This window comes from Thunnus albacares, chromosome 3, assembly GCF_914725855.1.
Source record: "Thunnus albacares chromosome 3, fThuAlb1.1, whole genome shotgun sequence".
Classification (NCBI taxonomy): Eukaryota; Metazoa; Chordata; class Actinopteri; order Scombriformes; family Scombridae; genus Thunnus; species Thunnus albacares.
The window spans coordinates 34381961-34401534 of NC_058108.1; the positions used below are offsets into that span (position 1 = coordinate 34381961).

General features: G+C 37.2%; 1 protein-coding gene across 1 annotated transcript; it reads right to left on the reverse strand.

Annotated features, from left to right (window-relative positions):
• Positions 1-135: 135 nt before the first annotated feature.
• On the reverse strand, positions 136-16742 carry LOC122976598. Its single transcript, XM_044345173.1, has 10 exons — positions 16235-16742; positions 14379-14609; positions 13377-13730; positions 13029-13153; positions 11998-12139; positions 9840-9921; positions 9705-9765; positions 9460-9540; positions 1449-1540; positions 136-1294 (listed from the first exon to the last, which is right to left on the reverse strand). The coding sequence occupies exons 1-10, from the start codon at positions 16629-16631 to the stop codon at positions 1228-1230; spliced, it is 1632 nt and encodes a 543-aa protein (XP_044201108.1). The 5' UTR covers positions 16632-16742; the 3' UTR covers positions 136-1227.
• Positions 16743-19574: the final 2832 nt, after the last annotated feature.

Consider the following 19574-nt stretch of genomic DNA (forward strand, 5'->3'; position numbering starts at 1 on the left):
CAGATTTAGAGCTCCTTAAATCTGATGATTTTCTTTGTTATAACAAAGAAAAGCATTAAATTGTCACTGTAATGTAAATACAGAGAGGAAAGTGGAAATTATCTGTTATCAATAAAATATAACTCTTTACTCACATCTAGTGGCAGCAATTGGAAATTACAAGTAGATTAGTGAAAGCATGTTCTCTCTCTTTCTCTCCAGTCTGTTTTATTTTATCTTACACATTACAAGCTCACCACTTGTTAGCTAACTGATACACTACTCCTGAGATTTGTCCAAAGCTGCAACTCATGATTATCTTTAGTATATCTCCTCTAACCCAGTGTTAATAAATATCACACTGCCAAGTATCCACAGCTCCACAAAATGACTCTGGTGACTCCAGTCACACAAATACTGCAATCTGAAGTTAACAGGTTTTACAATCAAAGTTTTGTTGAAGTCACCAGGATCACCTTCACTACTTCCATCTTTATAGAGTCTGTAAGGTTTGCATACATATGAGAGTAAAGACACAATAAATATGGTGAGGCTGTCTAGCACTGATGATACATCCCAACAGTTTACTACTGTTGAGAAGGATCCTTAATGAAATTAATGGAGCTAGGTCTGAATGGAATTTTACATCAACAGCAAAATAACAAGCTTAACTGTCCATTTAAATTGATCTAAAATATATATTTGTCTCTATGATGCATTCTTGGAGAAGTCGGACCTGAGATCTATGTTTTAAAATTCAATAGTGACCTGCTTAAATAAAAATGAAAATAAATATCTGCACACCTGAATATGTTACAGGTGTGTTGGAGGAAGGTGCAAATTGAAAACAATAAGAAGAACTCCTGCACACTGTGTCACTTACTGCTGGAATATTTATTAAATCACAACGTTTCAGAGAGATCCGAGTTGCACCTTCCTCCATCGCCTATTCAGACATATTCTTTAATTTTTTAAACTTTTTATTGAAGCAGGTATCCACTGAATTTTAAAATATAGATCTCAGTGTGGACCTCTCCAAGAAAGCATCATAGAGACAATATATTTTAGAGCAATTTAAATGTACAGTTTAACTTTTACTGTTGAAGTAAAGACATTTATCACTGATGAAGATCAGACAGTTGTAATTTAATAAATATTCCAGCAGTAAGCGAGACAGTGTGCAGGAGTTCTCCTTATTGTTTTCAAAAATGACAAAAAACAAAACAAAACACGAGATTACTCATGTATTCATGGGGTTTTGTTGACTGTGCTGTACAGTACAGCTGTATCTTCCTCAGTTTCTTGACCTCTGGTTCTGAGAAGAACATAAAAAAATGAATCAGGTGATCGTGAAGATATGGTATTAAATTATACAAACAGTCATAATAAAGATGTAACAGACAAATGTAAGAAATGAAAAACTGAAATAAAAGTGTTGCTACTATGTTCCTGTGTGAAGAGCTGCTCACCTCGGGGCAGTACCGGCTCTGTTAAATGTGACAGCAGCGTACTGGACAACCTCTTGTTCCTCCATGTGTCTGTGGGGCTGAGCTGATCTGATGTCTTTTGCTGAGTCTTCATTCTCCTTGTACCAGGTATAATTAGCTGGTACAAGCTATATAAAGTGAGGAAGGGTTGCATTAGTACAACATGTTGTATTGGAGCTGCTCAGTGAACTACAGCAGCAGACTGTAAATGTGAAGCAGGCAGGGCTAAGAGAGTCTGATCAGCAAAACATTTCACTGGTTAATAAAGCCTGAAAAAACTTGTCATCTGTTATATGATACTTTTTAATGTAGGCTGTCTTACTCACATGTCACGTCTATAAAGATGGATTCAGATGTTGTTTTCCCCAGTGTGTTCTCAGCTGTACAGTAATAATATCCAGAGTCAGAGGACTGGATGGAGCTGTAGACAAGCTGTTGGCCTTCAGAGATAAACTCATTATGTTGATATGTTCTCTTGTACCAGGTGTATTTAGCTGCTGGGTTAGCATCACTGCTACAGGTCAGATTCACTGAACTGCCCACCTTGATTTCACCAGAGGGACTCAGAGACACAGAGGGAACCTTCGGTGCATCTGTAAGAGAAAACATGAACATGTTTAACATTTCACTCTGAGATGAGGTCGAGTTTTCACAGTAGAACATGTTTACATGGTTAATAGTTCATTCATAGTCAACTGATTTTAATTTGAATTGCCACACGGATGTTTCGGGCCAGGCACCCATCCTCAGCGTGTATCAGTTGATTAGGTGTGCTGCCCTGATTCCATTCATTGTTCAATTTTATTCTTTAAGGATTCAGCACCTGGCTTTTTTGATTGTGAGTTGAGTGAGTTGTACAAACTACATGATGTCCTGTTACCTTGTATATAAGTTTTACCTTTTGTATATGAGTGACACAGTAAACACACACTGAAGGAGAGAGGGAGAGCAGTAATCCTCATTTGCTCTAAGACATTTATATTTTAAGGGAAAACAGAGGGAAATTATATCACATAAATATGTGTGAAATGTATTGTTAAGACTGGAGTGATGGCTCTGATTGACTATTGATGGACAGAGCTGGGTCAATATGATTATTGATACAATACACCTGGTTAACACAAACTGTAAGCCAGAGTCTGAAACATTGGTGTGTTTAAGTGGACTGTTGCTATTAACAGTAAAATGAGAGAGACTGAAGACACAATAAACTTAGTTGTCAAACTCTTGGTACAAGAGATTTTGTCTAATAAGCAGGATAAAATATTATTAAAGTGTTAAAACTACATCTTTCTCTGCAGTAACACAGAGCAGGTTGTATTGTTGTTGGGATACTGACAGCAGTAGAGGTCCTGTAGAGCTCAATGAGAAAAACATGGTGCCAATAACAAGTGAGGCAGTGGGGTCGCTCATATTAGAAATACATGAAGTCATTGTACAGAACTTTAGATAAAAGACTCCACAAGTTGCTGTTATGTTAGTGAAAGACTGTGAAGAAAACTCACAAACTGGAAGAGAGGGGAAATCCTCATGTCCTTTAACAGCACAGGAATAGCTGTCTGCAGAATTAAAGTAGAATGAAGAAGAAAAAGATGTTACTCTCCAAATTACTTGTCCATTCTTGTACCAGATGTAGGAAGAATGATCAGGTAGAGGACAACTGCTGAGACACTTCAGCTCTGCCCAGGAAGGATCGTATGTTGACCTCTTCACCTGCACCTGGAGATCTGTGTATGTGAAGAAAGAACAGAAATGTCATTTATGTTCAGACACACACAAACATTCACAGTACTATTTCTAAGATATTAACCATTTGAAGTTACATTAAGTCTTCCAATGAAAATGTTACCTGTGACAGTCAAAGTGACTCCAGGTGAACCAGTTAATCTCCCTCCTGGTTGGTTTGTTATGAACCTGAACTTGTACTGAGCTGAGTCGCTCTCTCTCAGGTCTGTGATTCTCAGAGTGCAGTCGTTCTTATCACAGTTATACTGAACACGACCTGAATACTCTGAGTCTGTTCTCAGATCCACAGGTTCATTATTACTCACTTTAATCAACCAGAATGTTCTCTCAACTTCAGTATCATGGTCATTTATTCTGGATGGGTATCTGTAGGTGCAGCTTATGTCCACTGTTGATCCTTTTAAGGCACAGATCTGAGTAGAAGTGTAAGTCACTCTCCAGTCATTCTGACCCTGTACCACTGTAACACAGAGCACATCAGAAACCACAATCACATTCATAACAAGTTAAGAATCAGTGAATAAGACAAAGTGGATCATGGCATCAATATGATTTTATCTGCAGTCATTGTCATTCAAAGCTCCTCATCATGCATCAATCTAACTAGAACTGAACTGGAATACAGTATTTTATCAGTTGTTTATCATATTTTATCATTTGTTACTGCTGAGTGTTTCAGCTTTAGTCCATTCATTCTGCAAGTTTTTACTGTTGTTCTGCTTGTTTGTTGTAGTTTTAAAAAAGCTAAAGCTGAACACCTGAAATGTGTCTCTACACATCTTATATCCACCATTCACATTATTTTTCCTTATGTTCATTTTCTTTGTAATTACCTTTATAATTCTTGTTAAAAATGATTTTTCCTTTGACCTTTATTTCTGAATGAAGCCTGGGTGAACACAGGAATATAAAAGTCCAAAGACAAACTGTTTTCTTTGAATTTACAGTACAAAGAAACAGTTTTAGATGCTGTTTACAGTTTATCTCTCTGTGCACTGAGACAGAACATCGTACAGTCTGAAGGTTCAGTGAAGAAACAAGAATGTATTGAACCTGTGAACATTAATGCAGTTTTACTGAACAGGAGGAGAAGAAGAAGATGAATCATTAGAGAGTCTGTGCTTGTCTTGGTTAGTTTCCTCTCTGTTAGTTCTTTGGTCAAGTTGCTGCTGAGTTAAGTGTGAAAACCACAGAGAAATGCAGAACATGACAAGACGAAAACTTTTGAAAGCAGCTAAAATAAAATAGGTGACAATAAGTTTTAACAGGAAGGGACAACTGTTATAACTGTAACAGCTAAAACAGTTGTCCAGCTCTACAGTACAGAGTGCAGAAATTACCAAATAGATTTAAAACATCATGATGAGATGAAATTCTCAGTGCATTGCTGTACCATCATAGAACTATGTATATATGCATATGCATGTATAAAAATATATGATTCTTACAATCCATGGAGGGAGGGTGGACAAACCTTATTAGCTAGACACCCCCACCCCCACCACCCATGACACAGACACAGCTGAACATCTTAATATAATATTATTAAAGTGTTCAGCAGTAAATATTGATGTTATTTTTTTTACCATTTTGCCTTCATTCAACAGCTATAGTTTACACAGAAATAAACAGAAGTGAATGTTTGGTGTTGTAGAGTTTTAAAGTTATTCATCAAACTGCATCACACATACATCAAACCTAGAAAAGTGCTGATCTGGGATATTTTATATTTACTTTCTTATATTCACTTCATGCTGCTCTGAATAAGTGAGCTAAATGTCCTACAATGTAAATGTAGATATACAGTACCCGACACAGAGAGAAGGAAGACAACAAATCCACTCGCTGCTGCTGTTAAACTCATAGCTGCTCCTCTCATCTCTCTGTGAGGCTTCAGAGACAATAAAATACATCAAATAATGTAAACAACATGTAATAATCATATCAGTAAACTACTGTACTTACAACAGAGAAGGACGTTGTCTGCTAAGATGCTCGTCCTCTGTGATCTGTGAGCAGAAGTCCGTTATGAGGATGTTAAATGACTTGATTTCCTTCCTCTTTCTCATTATTATGAATATGCATGAGGAGCCAAATGACAGTAAACACATAAGTTAAAACCAAGTTTTACCGTTTTCAAAAGACTTAATATAATCTATGTTAGAGAGAATAACAGACCGGTGTTTTGACCTGTTAAATAAAGAGAGAAGAGAAATAATGAGACATTTTTATTATCTTACTCTTTTTCAGTGTGGGCACAGTTCAGTGTCTAAAGAAAAAACATGACATGTGATGGATGTGTGACAGTTGGTTTGATGCATCTCTTCACACTTCTAGTGCATGTTAAGACACTGAATACACCACCATGAGTTCAAAGAGATGTACTGCATCAGTATGGGATGTAAGAAGTCACATGCTGAGCACAATGTTTATTGTAAGTATTAAGAAACAAGTAAAAAGCAAAGTACATCAAAACATGATACAGAAATCTATGTGTAAATCAGATGACAAAATGTTTTACATCTGCAGTTGGAAACTCACTCATTCACCATCATTCTGACTGTAACACAGAGCACATCATCAGTGATGAAGCCTGAATCTGCAACACTGAAGCTTCACCACTAGAGGACAGTGAAACATCAGAGATACTGAATCACAACCCTGAAACAACATTTTACCATCAATCACTGATTGTTTAGACACATTTAAATGTACTTTTAGTACTTTTCACTTTTTATGATTGAGTTGCATCTTAATCTGTTTACTCTTGACATTAAACTCATTAAACATCACAGTTAGAGCTTCAGTTTCAGAAGTGTTGATTGTTCACATTGGTGACCTTGTTGTACAGTAGTTGAACAAACGCTCACAGTCGAGGTGTCTAAGTATGAAAATGATTCAGTCAGTGATCTACAGTTGTCACTAACAAATATGGACTGTTATACTGAAAAGGCTTCATACTCAGTAAACTGCCACACATTCTGCTTCCCTGAGTGACCCCAAAGAGTTTAAATGGACCCAAAAGGAGATAAACAGCTCACATGACAACTAAGATCTTCAATACAAACTGTGTCTGTGCATCTTCATTTTAACAACATCCCAAATCATCATTTTCTTCCTGTAATCATTCATCCTGTTCATATTAACCATAAAGATCCCTTCATAATGCGCTTTCAATGTCAGTGACAGCAGACAAAATCCACAGTCCTCCTTCTGTGTAAAATGCAAGCAAGACGACATTTCTCACTAAAACTGAAACTTTCTGCACACTGTCGCCCTCTGCAGCAGTGAAAAGGAACTGAAATTAAGTTTCTAATTACAGTTTTTGTGGAAACTGGCTGTTTATTCAGCCACAGCGATACCTGGATAATGTGACATTCAGCAAAGTGTGATAGAACCGAGATTATGTTTGAATTTGATGTGTGAAAATATACAGTTTACTGCACATGGTGTGAATGTGATGCTTCCAGTTTGATGTCTTTGTTCTGAACAGACTTAATGAGCTTTGTGAGCCAGGACAGGTGCAAACCAGGAAGCCAATCAGGATTCTTCAAAAGTGATTTATTATGTATACATTTAAAATAACATTTTGCATAACAGCTCTAATCCTAAATATCTGTAATATAGAAAAAGTACAAAGGAGTAAAGTACAATAATATAGCTTGTATTATGTCAGACAGAACACTCAATATACATAAACACAATTATGAGTCACACACACCTGCTGCTACTGAAAACTGATCATGAAAACATCCACATCATCCTCTACAGCCTCTCTCTCCACTGTCATATTTCACTGTTGTACTACTTTCTACTTCCATCAGGTGAGTCCAGCCTCTGGTTCAGCTGCATCACAACAAAATCACATGACATTTAGGTGAGTTATTTCTCATAACTGTAACTATGAATCTGATGTCGGCCTGTTTTCTTTCTCTTAGCGTCTCATTCTCTGTTTTTGCACAATTTACACTTGTGAAAGAATCTTAGACATTGTAGTAAAAAGCTTAACGCTGTTTAACCACTTTCAGATATGTGAAAAAAGGGCGATATCACCACTTTATACCCATCCAGACCACATCAGACCAGGTCCAGATCAAAAACATATACAAAAGTTTATCTGATGCTAAAATGAAAAGGAAACTGAGCTACATTTCCTAAACTACTTTCAGGACTGTCAGACCATTTGCCATGGAGAACCACAGTCTGGAGGTTTTTATTCCAACTAAAGACTCCACATATTGATGAGCACTCCTTCAAGTAGAGGAGAGGAACTCAGTGAGACTGACTGGGTGGAAAGTAAACCTGCAGACTGTTGGCTCTCTATGGCAAGAAGGTTGGACACCCTGACATAGACTCTCCCATCAAGTTAAGAGAAAAAGGATTACAGTACCAACATGTTTTTGTGGAAAGGTATTAAGGACAAACTGCAACTGATTTACTGCAACCACTGTCACAATAAGTGACTCATCTCTCCAATTACAACATTTTTATTTAAGACAAAACATCAAAGAACAAGGACAAATGTGATTACATGGTGTTGAGATTATGATATAGAACAAAACTGGCTGTAATAATATGTATAAAGAAAGCAGCAACATAGACAATTGTAATGTTACAGTAAGGCAGGAGAAATAATTCACAAGATGAATGTTAGAATACTGACAATAAAACAGGTTGTTATAATGAAACTGGAAGATATACTGTAAATACAGAAAGGACAGTGGAAATGATCTGTTATCAATAAAATATAACTCTTTACTCACATCTAGTGGCAGCACTTTGAAATTACAAGTAGATTAGCGAAAGCATGTTCCCTCTCTTTCTCTCCAGTGTGTTTTATTTTAAATGTCTTACTCATTACAAGCTCACCACTTGTTAGTTAATTGATACACTACTCCTGAGATTTGTCCAAAGCTGCAAGTTATAATAATCTTTAGTATATTTTCTCTAACCCTTCACAAAATGGCTCCGGTGAGGTGGTACCACACCACTCACACAAGTAGCTACTGCAAGCTGAAGTTAGCAGGTTTTACTGTCAAAGTTTTGTAGAAGTCACCAGGATCACCTTCACTACTTCCATCTTTATAGAGCCTGTAAGGTTTGCATACATGTGAGAGTAAAGACACAATAAATATGGTGAGGCTGTCTAGCACTGATGATACATCCCAACAGTTTACTACTGTTGAGAAGGATCCTTAATGAAATTAAGAGTTTCCTCTTACAAATATCTTGGGTTCTGGATCGATGATAAACTGCTTCAAAAAGCACATTAATGAACTAAAAAAATTCACTAAAAGCAAAACTAGCATTCTTTTGCAGAAATAAGATTTGTTTTACCCACAACTGTAGAAATCAAACTGTTCAATCAACATTTTTATCTGTTTTGATCATTGGCTGTGAGAAGGGAACAACACTGTATTCTATTTATTTACAAAGCACTACTGGCCAAACTTCCTACATACATCTCTTGTTATCTCAATTACAGATCACTTTCTCACTAAACTAGATCCCATGACTATTTGATTCTTGAAGAACATCATGTTAATACTGCAATTGGAAAACTGGCTTTTAAATATTTTACTCCACACAAGTGGAAGAACTGACAACAGTGTGTTTAAATGGAAGAGCTGATTCCTTAAACTCATTTCAAACATCTGTTGGAAGATTTAGTACAGAGTGAATGTGTGTGTTTTTTATGAATGATGTTGATGTCTCTGATTGAATGTCTTTGAATATTGTCTCTGTTTGTTCGCTGTAAATCTTGTTGTTTGTTACTGTGAATTTGTACACCGTAAACATTGTTTTTATTTTTCTGTGTGTTCTGTATTCAGGGCGGCCTTGGAAAAGAGAGCATGCTCTAAATGCTCTCAATAGTCGTCTATGATGCATTCTTGGAGAAGTCAGCCCTGAGATCTATATTTTAAAATTCAATGGTGATCTGCTTTTGTTGACTGTGCTGTACAGTACAGCTGGATCTTCCTCAGTTTCCTGACCTCTGGTTCTGAGAGGAAAATAAAAAAATGAATCAGGTGATTGTGAAGATATGGTATTAAATTATACAAACAGTCATAATAAAGATGTAAAAGGCAAATGTAATAAATGAAAAAGTGAAATAAAAGTGTTGCTACTATGTTCCTGTGTGAAGAGCTGCTCACCTCGGGGCAGTACCGGCTCTGTTAAATGTGACAGCAGCGTACTGGACAACCTCTTGTTCCTCCATGTGTCTGTGGGGCTGAGCTGATCTGATGTTGGCGTAGAGAGGATCTGCCTGGTTGTTGGAGAAGTGCACGCTGGTGTAATGAAGGTTATCTTGCCCCTCCGGCTGTGTCTGGAGGGTGATAGAAATGAGGAAAGTGTTGATTTGTGTGAAGAAGGATTGTTAAGAAACAACATGAAGTGCTTGACAGTCAGATGAGTTTTCTAATTGCACTTTAAGATAGTGACTGTGGAAGTGTGGAACCAGGATAGAATAGTATAACTCTCCCTCCTCACCCTCTCTCTGTTGTCTGGTCTCTCCTCAGCCTCAGACCGTTGATTGGAGGCTCTCTTTTTCCTGGTTAGGAGAATTCATTAAAAACACAAATGACTGAATTTTGATCAATGATTTAGTGAAACAGAAGTGCTTACCTCATCCACAGGAAGACAGAGAGGATGATGATAGACAGGAGAACAGCAGTTGTTACTCCAGCAGCTATTGATTTTCCTGCTCCTGGAGAACAGTGATCAAAAGAAAACACTGACAGTTAATCAGGGTATTACAGCATGTTTGGCTCCAATGTTTCAGTCAATATATGTATATTCAATTCTCTTCATTTTAAACTTTTAAACTCTTATCAATTTAGAATATATTTTATATATTTTTATTGTAAATTATTTATGATTACTTGACTTGTGGTGCTTGTATTCTCTCTTAACTTGTATAGTTTGATTGTTACGCATCACAACACCAAGAAAAATTCCTTGTATTTGCAAAGCCACTTGGCAATAATAATAATAATAATAATAATAATAATAATAATAATAATAATAATAATAATAATAATAATAATAATAATAAGGTGTACATACAGTATTATAGTTTTGGTTTGTTTCCAGCTCGATACAGCTGGACTATCTGGCAGCCCGTAGGCCTGCTGTATGTAGTATAGCTCAACTGAAACTGTTTTTATAGGCTCACACAGACATGATTATGATGTATTGGTCATTAATCATATACTGATATATAAACTAACATCAACCAAATCCTCAAAGCTCTGCTGTTCATTGCTGTGAGTGCACGCTAACAACTATGATGAGTGTGTCAGATGAGTGTAAACATCTGGATTGTAACAGTTGGATTGTAAGTGGACACTGTTTCTGAGTCACTTAAACTGTAACTAACTGTACTGACGATGGAGGTCACACTCCTATAGAGCTTAACTAAATGTCTTGGTGCTCCAGTACTGTGCTTTACAGGCTTTACTTCCATCTGTAATAAATGTGCAAAAACATGTTTAAATCAAATCAGTGTAAAATAAATTCTTGTCCAGAGTCATTTAAAATAAAAACAGTGGTGACAGTGGAAGCAGCTGCAGTGAGCAAACTCTCCTCTCTTCCTGCAGCTTCCTCAGCACAGCTGCTGGTGTGTGATGCTTTGCTGACTGGGCGACAAATAGCAACTGGCCCAGTAGAGGGTGCTGTTGTAAAGATATAGTTAATCACATCATTCTTACAAGTTAATGTGTTTCTTGTGAGAGTAGAATTATAACTCTCTAAAAAGAGACAAATGAAATGTAAAAACAGTCTTTCAGTGGAATCTCCAACTTCTCCCAGACCAGCTGGAGATTTAACTCCTCCAGTGTGTCCACGGCTTGTCCCGAGACCTTCTCTTGGTCTGTTGTGTCTTAATACTGTTGGTCACATTTCAACTTCCTCCTCTGAATGAAAAAAATGCAGCAGCTCAATTTTTAGACTCTTGGTCTCATAGAGTGAGGCAGCGCAGTGTGAAGAAATCTCACCTTGGCTGCTTGTATTCATGAGCACAGCTCTCTCTCCACTAGTTAAATATAAAAAGCCTGCATCACTTCAGCCTAATCAGAGGTCACATAATCCTTTGAAATATAACTTGTGAATAAGAAACACATTGACAAGAAAATTCAGAGTTTTCTCTTGCTCAGATGTCTCTTCACCATGATTTGAATTGAGCTGATTCCTCCAGTCAGCAGTGAATCACACAAACCTGTTTTACTGTCTCTTATGAATACGACTCTTAGGTCTGAAGTAATCCACCTGGGGCAGCTGTCTGCCCACCTAGACTGAACAATCCACCTTCTTCCAGGACAAAACATTTGGCTTAATCTTGGAGCTGCTAATCATCATCTGGACTGTGTCACTCTCAGGTGAACAAGAGTCACACAGGAGGTCACAACGTCACAAGAAACAGATACTTTCCAGACCTGCATGGGCTCCACCTTGATATACTGTTCTCCAGTATAATTAACAGGACAGAAGCTTTTGGACACATTGGATATGCTGAACCAGATCCCAACAATACAGACAGAACTCAAGAGGGAACAAATAGCTCTTAAACACTGATGACTGCACTCCATACTGCAGCAGCAGGTTTGTTTCTGGATCTTAATATCAGCTTTCCCACATTCATTCTTCTCACCAGACTCTGTGGAGTTTCACAACAAGGGTTTGTACAGATGGAGGTTAATGATATCCCCCCTCCCACCTGCATCACATCAGATGGTGTGTAATGAGTCCTAGTGCAGTGTGTGTGTAGCTGGATGGAAAAACTTACCTGCCACAACAGTCAGATATAAGGTGGAGTTATGATGTCCTCTTCTGTTCTGGGCTTCACAGCAATAATTCCCACTGTGTTCAGGTCTGACAGCAGTGATGGTGAAGATCTGTCCTGATGCTTTTGGTGCGTCTTCATTCTCCTTGTACCAGGTATAACTAGCTGCTGGGTTAGCATCACTGCTACAGGTCAGATTCACTGAGCTGCCCTCCACTATCTCACCAGAGGGACTCACTGACACAGAGGGAAGCTTTGGAGCATCTGGAGGAGACATATCAAAATGAATGAAGTATAAAATGAGGAAGGGTTGCATTAGTACAACATGTTGTGTTGGTGCTGCTCAGTGAACTACAGCAGTAGACTGAATGTGAAGCAGGCAGAGCTGAAGAAAACAGACATGATCAGACAAATCTCTACTTAACAAGGTTGACAAGTCCATCAGCTGTATGTTTCTTTTTAAATAGGCTGTTTCACTCACATTTGACATCAATAAAGATGTATTCAGATGTCCTCTTCCCCAGCTGGTTCTCAACTGTACAGTAATACTCTCCAGAGTCAGAGGACTGGATGGGGCTGAAGACAAGCTGTGGTTCTTTACTGAGAGGTTGAAGGTCTGGATTTACATTCTTCTTGTACCAGGTGTATTTAGCTGCTGGGTTAGCATCACTGCTACAGGTCAGATTCACTGAACTGCCCTCAATGATTTCACCAGAGGGACTCACTGACACAGAGGGAAGCTTTGGAGCATCTGGAGGAGAAAACATAGCTGATCAACAGTTGAATAACTGACACAATGTAAGAAGCAAATGTTAGACACAAAGTGAGGAGTGAAAGTTGATTTCCTTGTTGCTGCTCATATTAAAATCAACTGTCTGTTACCTTGGATACATTCTGACATTATGTTAGTGACATAGTTATCTAAACTCACACACTGAAGGAGAGCGGTAATCTTCATGTCCTTTCAAAGCACAGAAGACATTGTCACCAGGATTAAGCTGCCCTGAATAAAGAGAAGTTTCATCCTTCATAACTTTCTGTCCGTTCTTGAACCAGACATAAGAAATACGACCTGCTGGACTGCAGCTGCTGAGACATTTCAGCTCTGTCTCGGTATAAGACTGATGGACTGTTATTGTGATCACCTGCACCCGGAGAGCTGGATATGTGAGGAAGGATCAAATGTCATTTATTACCAGTAAAATACAAACATACAGTCAAAATAACCATTGTAGTTCTTGTGGGTGAAATAATATAGGATCATCCAATCAAAAGTGTAAATGGGGGAAAGTACTCAATAGAATCCAATCAATTTTATGTGAAACTCTTCAACAATAACTATTCACCACTTTCACTAGTCATCAGTTTGTGTTCATCAGTACCTGTGACAGTCAGAGTTGTTCCAGGTAAACTACTCCTCCATTCAAAGCTTTGTGTTTTGAATGTGAAGTGATACTGGGCTGAATCGCTCTCTCTCAGGTCAGAGATTCTCAGAGTGGAGCGTCCTCTCTCTGTTTTAAGGAGCTGAACACGACCTGCATACTGGGAGTCTTCACTAAGGCCCTCAGGCTGTGAGTAATTCTGCCACTGATGACTACGTTCAGGACTGAACCAGAATGTTGATGTGATAGATTCATAACTGCTGTATAAGCAGGAAATGTCCACTGATGAGCCTCTGGAGGCACAGATGCTTCTGTCAGTGTAAATCACTCTGTGGCAGGACTCAGAAAAGATACCTGAAAGATCAAATTAATTTAAAACAGCACTATTATTATAGTACTATTGTACCTATTGTTATAGTAATAATCCTATACAAGGCTCAACAGGAAATCTTCATGCTGCGTCACCCAAATCACAAAAAACATATTTTCTCCTTTATTTGTGGTATTTATCCATGAAGATATCTGTGGTTTCATTTTTCAGTTTTTGAGATGCTCTTTCTGGTAAGACACAAATATCCATATTTTTTTAAATATAAGTTTTCAAAGCTTTAAGCAGTGTAAACAATATTTATTCACTTTCATTGTATTGGAATGGCAGCAGACCTTTCCAGGACTGATATCTCAAAATTTGGGCAAATGAAACTGTAACTATTCACGTGGTTAAAAAAGGAGCAAGTCAGAAAATATGTTTTTTGTATTTTGAGTGAATTAACTCTTTAAATGTAAGTTCTTAATTTACATTTATTTTGCAGTCAACACAGTGAATAAGATATAAGAGGACAGCATGTCTAAAGTCTCATGGGACTGTGGTTTGGTTTTGATCCATTTCTATGCAATGTTTGTATCACATGCTGCCCCAGAAACATGTACATACAAGGTGTAGTACAATAGTTTAACCACTAGATGTGGTTTTGTTAGTGGGAGACTGTGTTGTAAACTCACACACTGAAGGAGCAGGATGATGCTGAAATCCTTTTACAGCACAGGAATAGCTGTCTGCAGGAGAAAAGTACTTTTTATAAGTAGAAGATGTTACATCCTGAATTTTCTGTCCATTCTCGTACCAGATGAAGGAAGAACGATCAGGTAGACGACAACTGCTGTGACACGTCAGCTCTCTCCAGGTAGGATAGAGTACTGATCGGCTCACCTGCACCTGGAAATCTGTATAATCTGTATATGTGAAGAAAGGACAGAAATGTAATTTATGTTCAGATACATACCAACATTCAGTTTTATTTTATTTATTTATTTATCAGTTTATTTGTCAGGGATGATGCAACAAAACATTGTAACAGGTTAAAATAACATGAAACAGATGTATTGCATATAGGATTTCTAGCCAAGTCCCTGGTTAGGCTTTTCTACTTCATAATAGTCATAACATATCATTACCATAAATACATTAGTTAAATAGAGCTCATAATAAATAGTAACATTCTCAATAACAACAGTATTTACATCACAATACAATCGATTTACATGTGTTGTGTATGTGTGCTTGTGTGTATCTTCCTTAATTCATGGCAATGATGTGTTTATGTGCATAATGTTTATAGGTGTGTGTGACCATGTACATACATGCATAGTCTTTATGAGTATGTATGTATGTTTGTTTATCTGTATGTATCTGTTCCTCTATCTGTGTTTGCATGTCCATGTGCACGTGTGTATGCACAAGTGCATGATCACTGATCAATGATCGCAGGTTTGGTTTTGTTTCAGCCACTGTTTCAGCTTTTCATTCAATGTTTTCAGATCAGTTTGTGTTTTTATTTCTGTTGGTAGGACATTCCAAAAATGTTTCCCTTTTACTGCAAAAGATGACTGACTGACCGTCAAAGATTTGCTCTGTGCCACCCTGCAGCTGACATTTACTGATCCTCTAGTGGCAAATCTATTGGTGTTTGTTGTTGTTACATATGGACAAAGTACAGCTGGGGAGAGATTATTCACACATTTAAAAGTTAGTTTATTAAAAGAAAACTTGACAAAATGTAATAACTAAGCAACTTGTACTTTTTCAGAATTATACAGTGGTGCCATTTCATTTGTTTTTGATCCATTATTTTCAGTGCTTGTTTGTAAAGTGATGTAACAGGTTTGACAGTTGACAGTGAAGTCTGGCTCCATACAGTAACACAATAGGATAAATGTGAAAATATCATGGTATGCATAAACAGTTGAGCTGCCTTAAGGGGAATGTAATGTCTTATCATTCTAAAACAGTTCAGATTTGTCTTTACTGTCCTTTAACATCTTCATTAAATTTGAGTTGGGAATCCAAAGTGACACCTAAAAATGTGAAAGCACTGACTTCCTTTATTTCTTCTTGATCTGTTTTGATTGTTAACTTATCTTTTGCTTTCCTTCTCATAGAAAAACAAATTGACACAGTCTTTTTAAGATTCATGGTTAGATGATTGTTTTTGAGCCACTGATACACTTTTCATTTCGTTTGTTAATATCTCTCTTCCAGGACCAGGAAAACGGGTAGAATCGAAATTGGTCTATGATTGCCTACTTGGTGCTTCAGCCTTAAAAATTGGTGTGATGATTGCTGTTTTCCAGCTTTGTGGGAATTTACCAGTTCTGATGGAGGTTTATCAGATGTGTTATAGGTTTGATCAGGGTGGAGCTGTGTGTTTTGATAAGAGCAGTATCCAAACCAAACAGATCCTTTGCCTTGAATTACTTAATTTATTGATAATTTTACCCACTTTCTCTTGGTCAACCAGTGACATTTCCAAGATATTAACCATTTGAAGTTACAATAAGTCTTCCAATGAAAATGTTACCTGTGACAGTCAAAGTGACTCCTGGTGAACCAGTAAATCTCCCTCCTGGTTGGTTTGTGATGAACCTGAACTTGTACTCAGCTGAGTCGCTCTCTCTCAGGTCTGTGATTCTCAGAGTGCAGTCGTTCTTATCACAGTGATACTGAACACGACCTGCATACTCTGAGACTGTTCTCAGATCCACATATTCAGCGTCTTTCATTTTAGTGAACCAGAATGTTTTCTCAACTTCAGCATCACGGCCATTTTTTCTGGGTGGGTATCTGTAGGTGCAGTTTATGTCCACTGTTGATCCCTTTAAGGCACAGATCTGAGTAGAAGTGTAAGTCACTCTCCAGGCATTCTGACCCTGTACCACTGTAACACAGAGCACATCAGAAACCACAATCACATTCATAACAAGTTAAGAATCAGTGAATAAGACAAAGTGGATCATTTCTTTATGGTCATTTTCTTTATTATTTATTTTATGATTCTTGTTAAAATATTTTCTTTACTTTAACTTTTATTTCTGAATGAAGCCTGGGTGAACACAAGAATATACAAGTCCAAAGACAAACTCTTTTCTTTGAATTCACAGTACAAAGAAACAGTTTTAGATTCTGTTTACAGTTAATCTCTCTGTGCACTGAGACAGAACATCGTACAGTCTGAAGGTGCAGTGAAGGAACAAGAATGTATTGAACCTGTGAACATTAATGCAGTTTTACTGAACAGGACAAGAAGAAGAAAATGAATCATTAGAGAGTCTGTGCTTGTCTTGGTTAGTTTCCTCTCTGTTAGTTCTCTGGTCAAGTTGCTGCTGAGTTAAGTGTGAAAACCACAGAGAAATGCAGAACATGACGTGATGGAAACTTTTGAAAGCAGCTAAAATAAAATAGCTGACAATAAGTTTTCACAGGGAGGGGCAACTGTTATAACTGTAACAGCTAAAACAGTTGTCCAGCTCTACAGTACAGAGTGCAGAAATTACCAAACAGATTTAAAACATCATGATGAGATGAAATTCTCAGTGCATTGCTGTACCATCATAGAACTATGTATATATGCATATGCATGTATAAAAATATATGATTCTTACAATCCATGGAGGGAGGGTGGACAAACCTTATTAGCTAGACACCCCCACCCCCACCACCCATGACGCAGCTGAACATCTTAATATAATATTATTAAAGTGTTTTTGCCTTCATTCAACAGCTATAGTTTACACAGAAATAAACGGAAGTGAATGTTTGGTGTTTAAAAGTTATTCATCATACTGCATCACACATACATCAAACCTAGAAAAGTGCTGATCTGGGATATTTTATATTTACTTTCTTAAAATGACTTCATGCTGCTCTGAATAAGTGTGCTAAATGTCCTACAATGTAAATGTAGATATACAGTACCTGACACAGAGAGAAGGAAGACAACAAATCCACTCGCTGCTGCTGTTAAACTCATAGCTGCTCCTCTCATCTCTCTGTGAGGCTTCAGAGACAATAAAATACATCAAATAATGTAAACAACATGTAATAATCATATCAGTAAACTATTCTACTTACAACAGAGAAGGACGTTGTCTGTTAAGATGCTCGTCCTCTGTGATCTGTGAGCAGAAGTCAGATATCAGAACGGTAAATGACTTGATTTCCTTTCTCTTTCACATTATTATGAATATTCATGAGGAGCCAAATGACAATAAACACATAAGTTAAAACCAACTTTTACTGTTTTCAAAAGACTTAATATAATCTATGTTGGAGAAAATAATAGACCAGTGTTTTTATTTGTTAAATAAAGATAGAAGAGAAATAATGAGATATTTTTATTATCTTACTCTTTTTAAGTGTGTGACAGTTCAGTGTGTAAAGAAAAAACATGACACATGTGACGGATGTGTGACATTTGGTTTGATGCATCTCTTCACACGTCTAGTGCATGTTAAGACACTGAATAGTTGCCTTTACACCACTATGAGTTCAATAATCCTTTTAAGGAACAGATCTTAGTAGATTTGTAACTAACTCCCCAGTCATTCTAAGACAGAAAATTAAGGAAAAGACATTCTACACATTTTTTCAGTGGTTGTGCAGAAGAACAGAGATACATCAATGTATCATTACCAGATCAGACTTTTTCTGTATCAGTCTTTTTTATGTTTCCGGAATTAGACCTGGGTAAACTCAGACAGGGAGAAATCTAAATACTAGATATTTCCTCAGTTACACAGATTCACGGTGAAAACGAATGTTGGAAAGTGTAAACGTCCTTTCCACAGTTAATTTCCATTTACTATGTTCACTAAGGCAGGACCTCATACAGTCTGAACATGCAGTGAAAGAACAGAAATACACCAAACCTGTGAAAATAAATGTAGTTTCATGTGTCAGTGTAGAGAATATAACAAGATAAGATAAAAGATGGACTTTTCTTTTTTGTTTGTTTCCTGTTTGTTCACTTTATAGCTGGTGGCTGTGAAAACCACAGGAAGTGTAGAACGCTGAGGTGTGGGAGACTATTCACAGCAGCTATGAGAAATAGACCATAGATAGATCATTCACAGCAAGGAAATATCAAACCGAGTCCTTTGTGCCTCACAAGAGACAATTTTGGCTTTTAAATGAGTGATTTGTGATAATTTTGGCTGAGTTAATGCATACTGCATAAAATTTGATATGGGTGTAGTTTTTTTGTCCAATTTTCTAGTCAAAGTCTATAATAAACAAAAATGCCCCCACTGAAAAGCATTAAAACCTTAGTTTCTGATCCCACGACCATTACAGCATAAAATCATGCATTCTATTGTATCTGGCTTTCAATTTAGAGTCCTGGCTTCAAAATTGTAGTTTTTACTCTTTTTCACCAGATTGAGCTATTTTCTGATGTTTGCCCTATGGGGCAAATAAATGCTATTTTCCTGGTATCCACTAGGGGCATTGCTGCTGTATGATGACATGGATATGAGTGATGTGTGTGTGTTTGTGTGTGTGTGTGTGTGTGTGTGTGTGTGTGTGTGTGTGTGTACGTGCATGTATGTGTGTGGCATTTAAAATGTTTAAGTGCTGAAAATGAATGAATATTTGGTATTGATAACCAGAACTGAAGTTGGTTAAAAAATTTAACTCAGTAAAAGTAGAAAATAATATTTAAAAATAATATTTAGGCATACTGCTTCACACCATACATCAAAATCTAGAGGGTAATCTGGGGTACTGATTTACCGTCTTAAAATCAAGTCATGCTGCTCTGAATAATGTAAATGTAGATATACAGTACCTGACACAGAGAGAAGGAAGACAACAAGTCCACTCGCTGCTGCTGTTAAACTCAAAGCTGCTCCTCTCATCTCTCT

Excerpts from the sequence above, each read along its gene's own strand:
- LOC122976598 (XM_044345173.1), bottom strand. The coding sequence starts at position 16,631 with ATGAATGTGATTGTGGTTTCTGATGTGCTCTGTGTTACAGTGGTACAG. Across the intron at positions 1,541-9,459 it reads CAGATCCTCTCTACGCCAAC|ATCAGATCAGCTCAGCCCCA; the intron begins ATCAGATCAGCT and ends TCAGCAAAAGAC. Across the intron at positions 1,295-1,448 it reads AGAGCCGGTACTGCCCCGAG|AACCAGAGGTCAAGAAACTG; the intron begins GTGAGCAGCTCT and ends TGTTCTTCTCAG.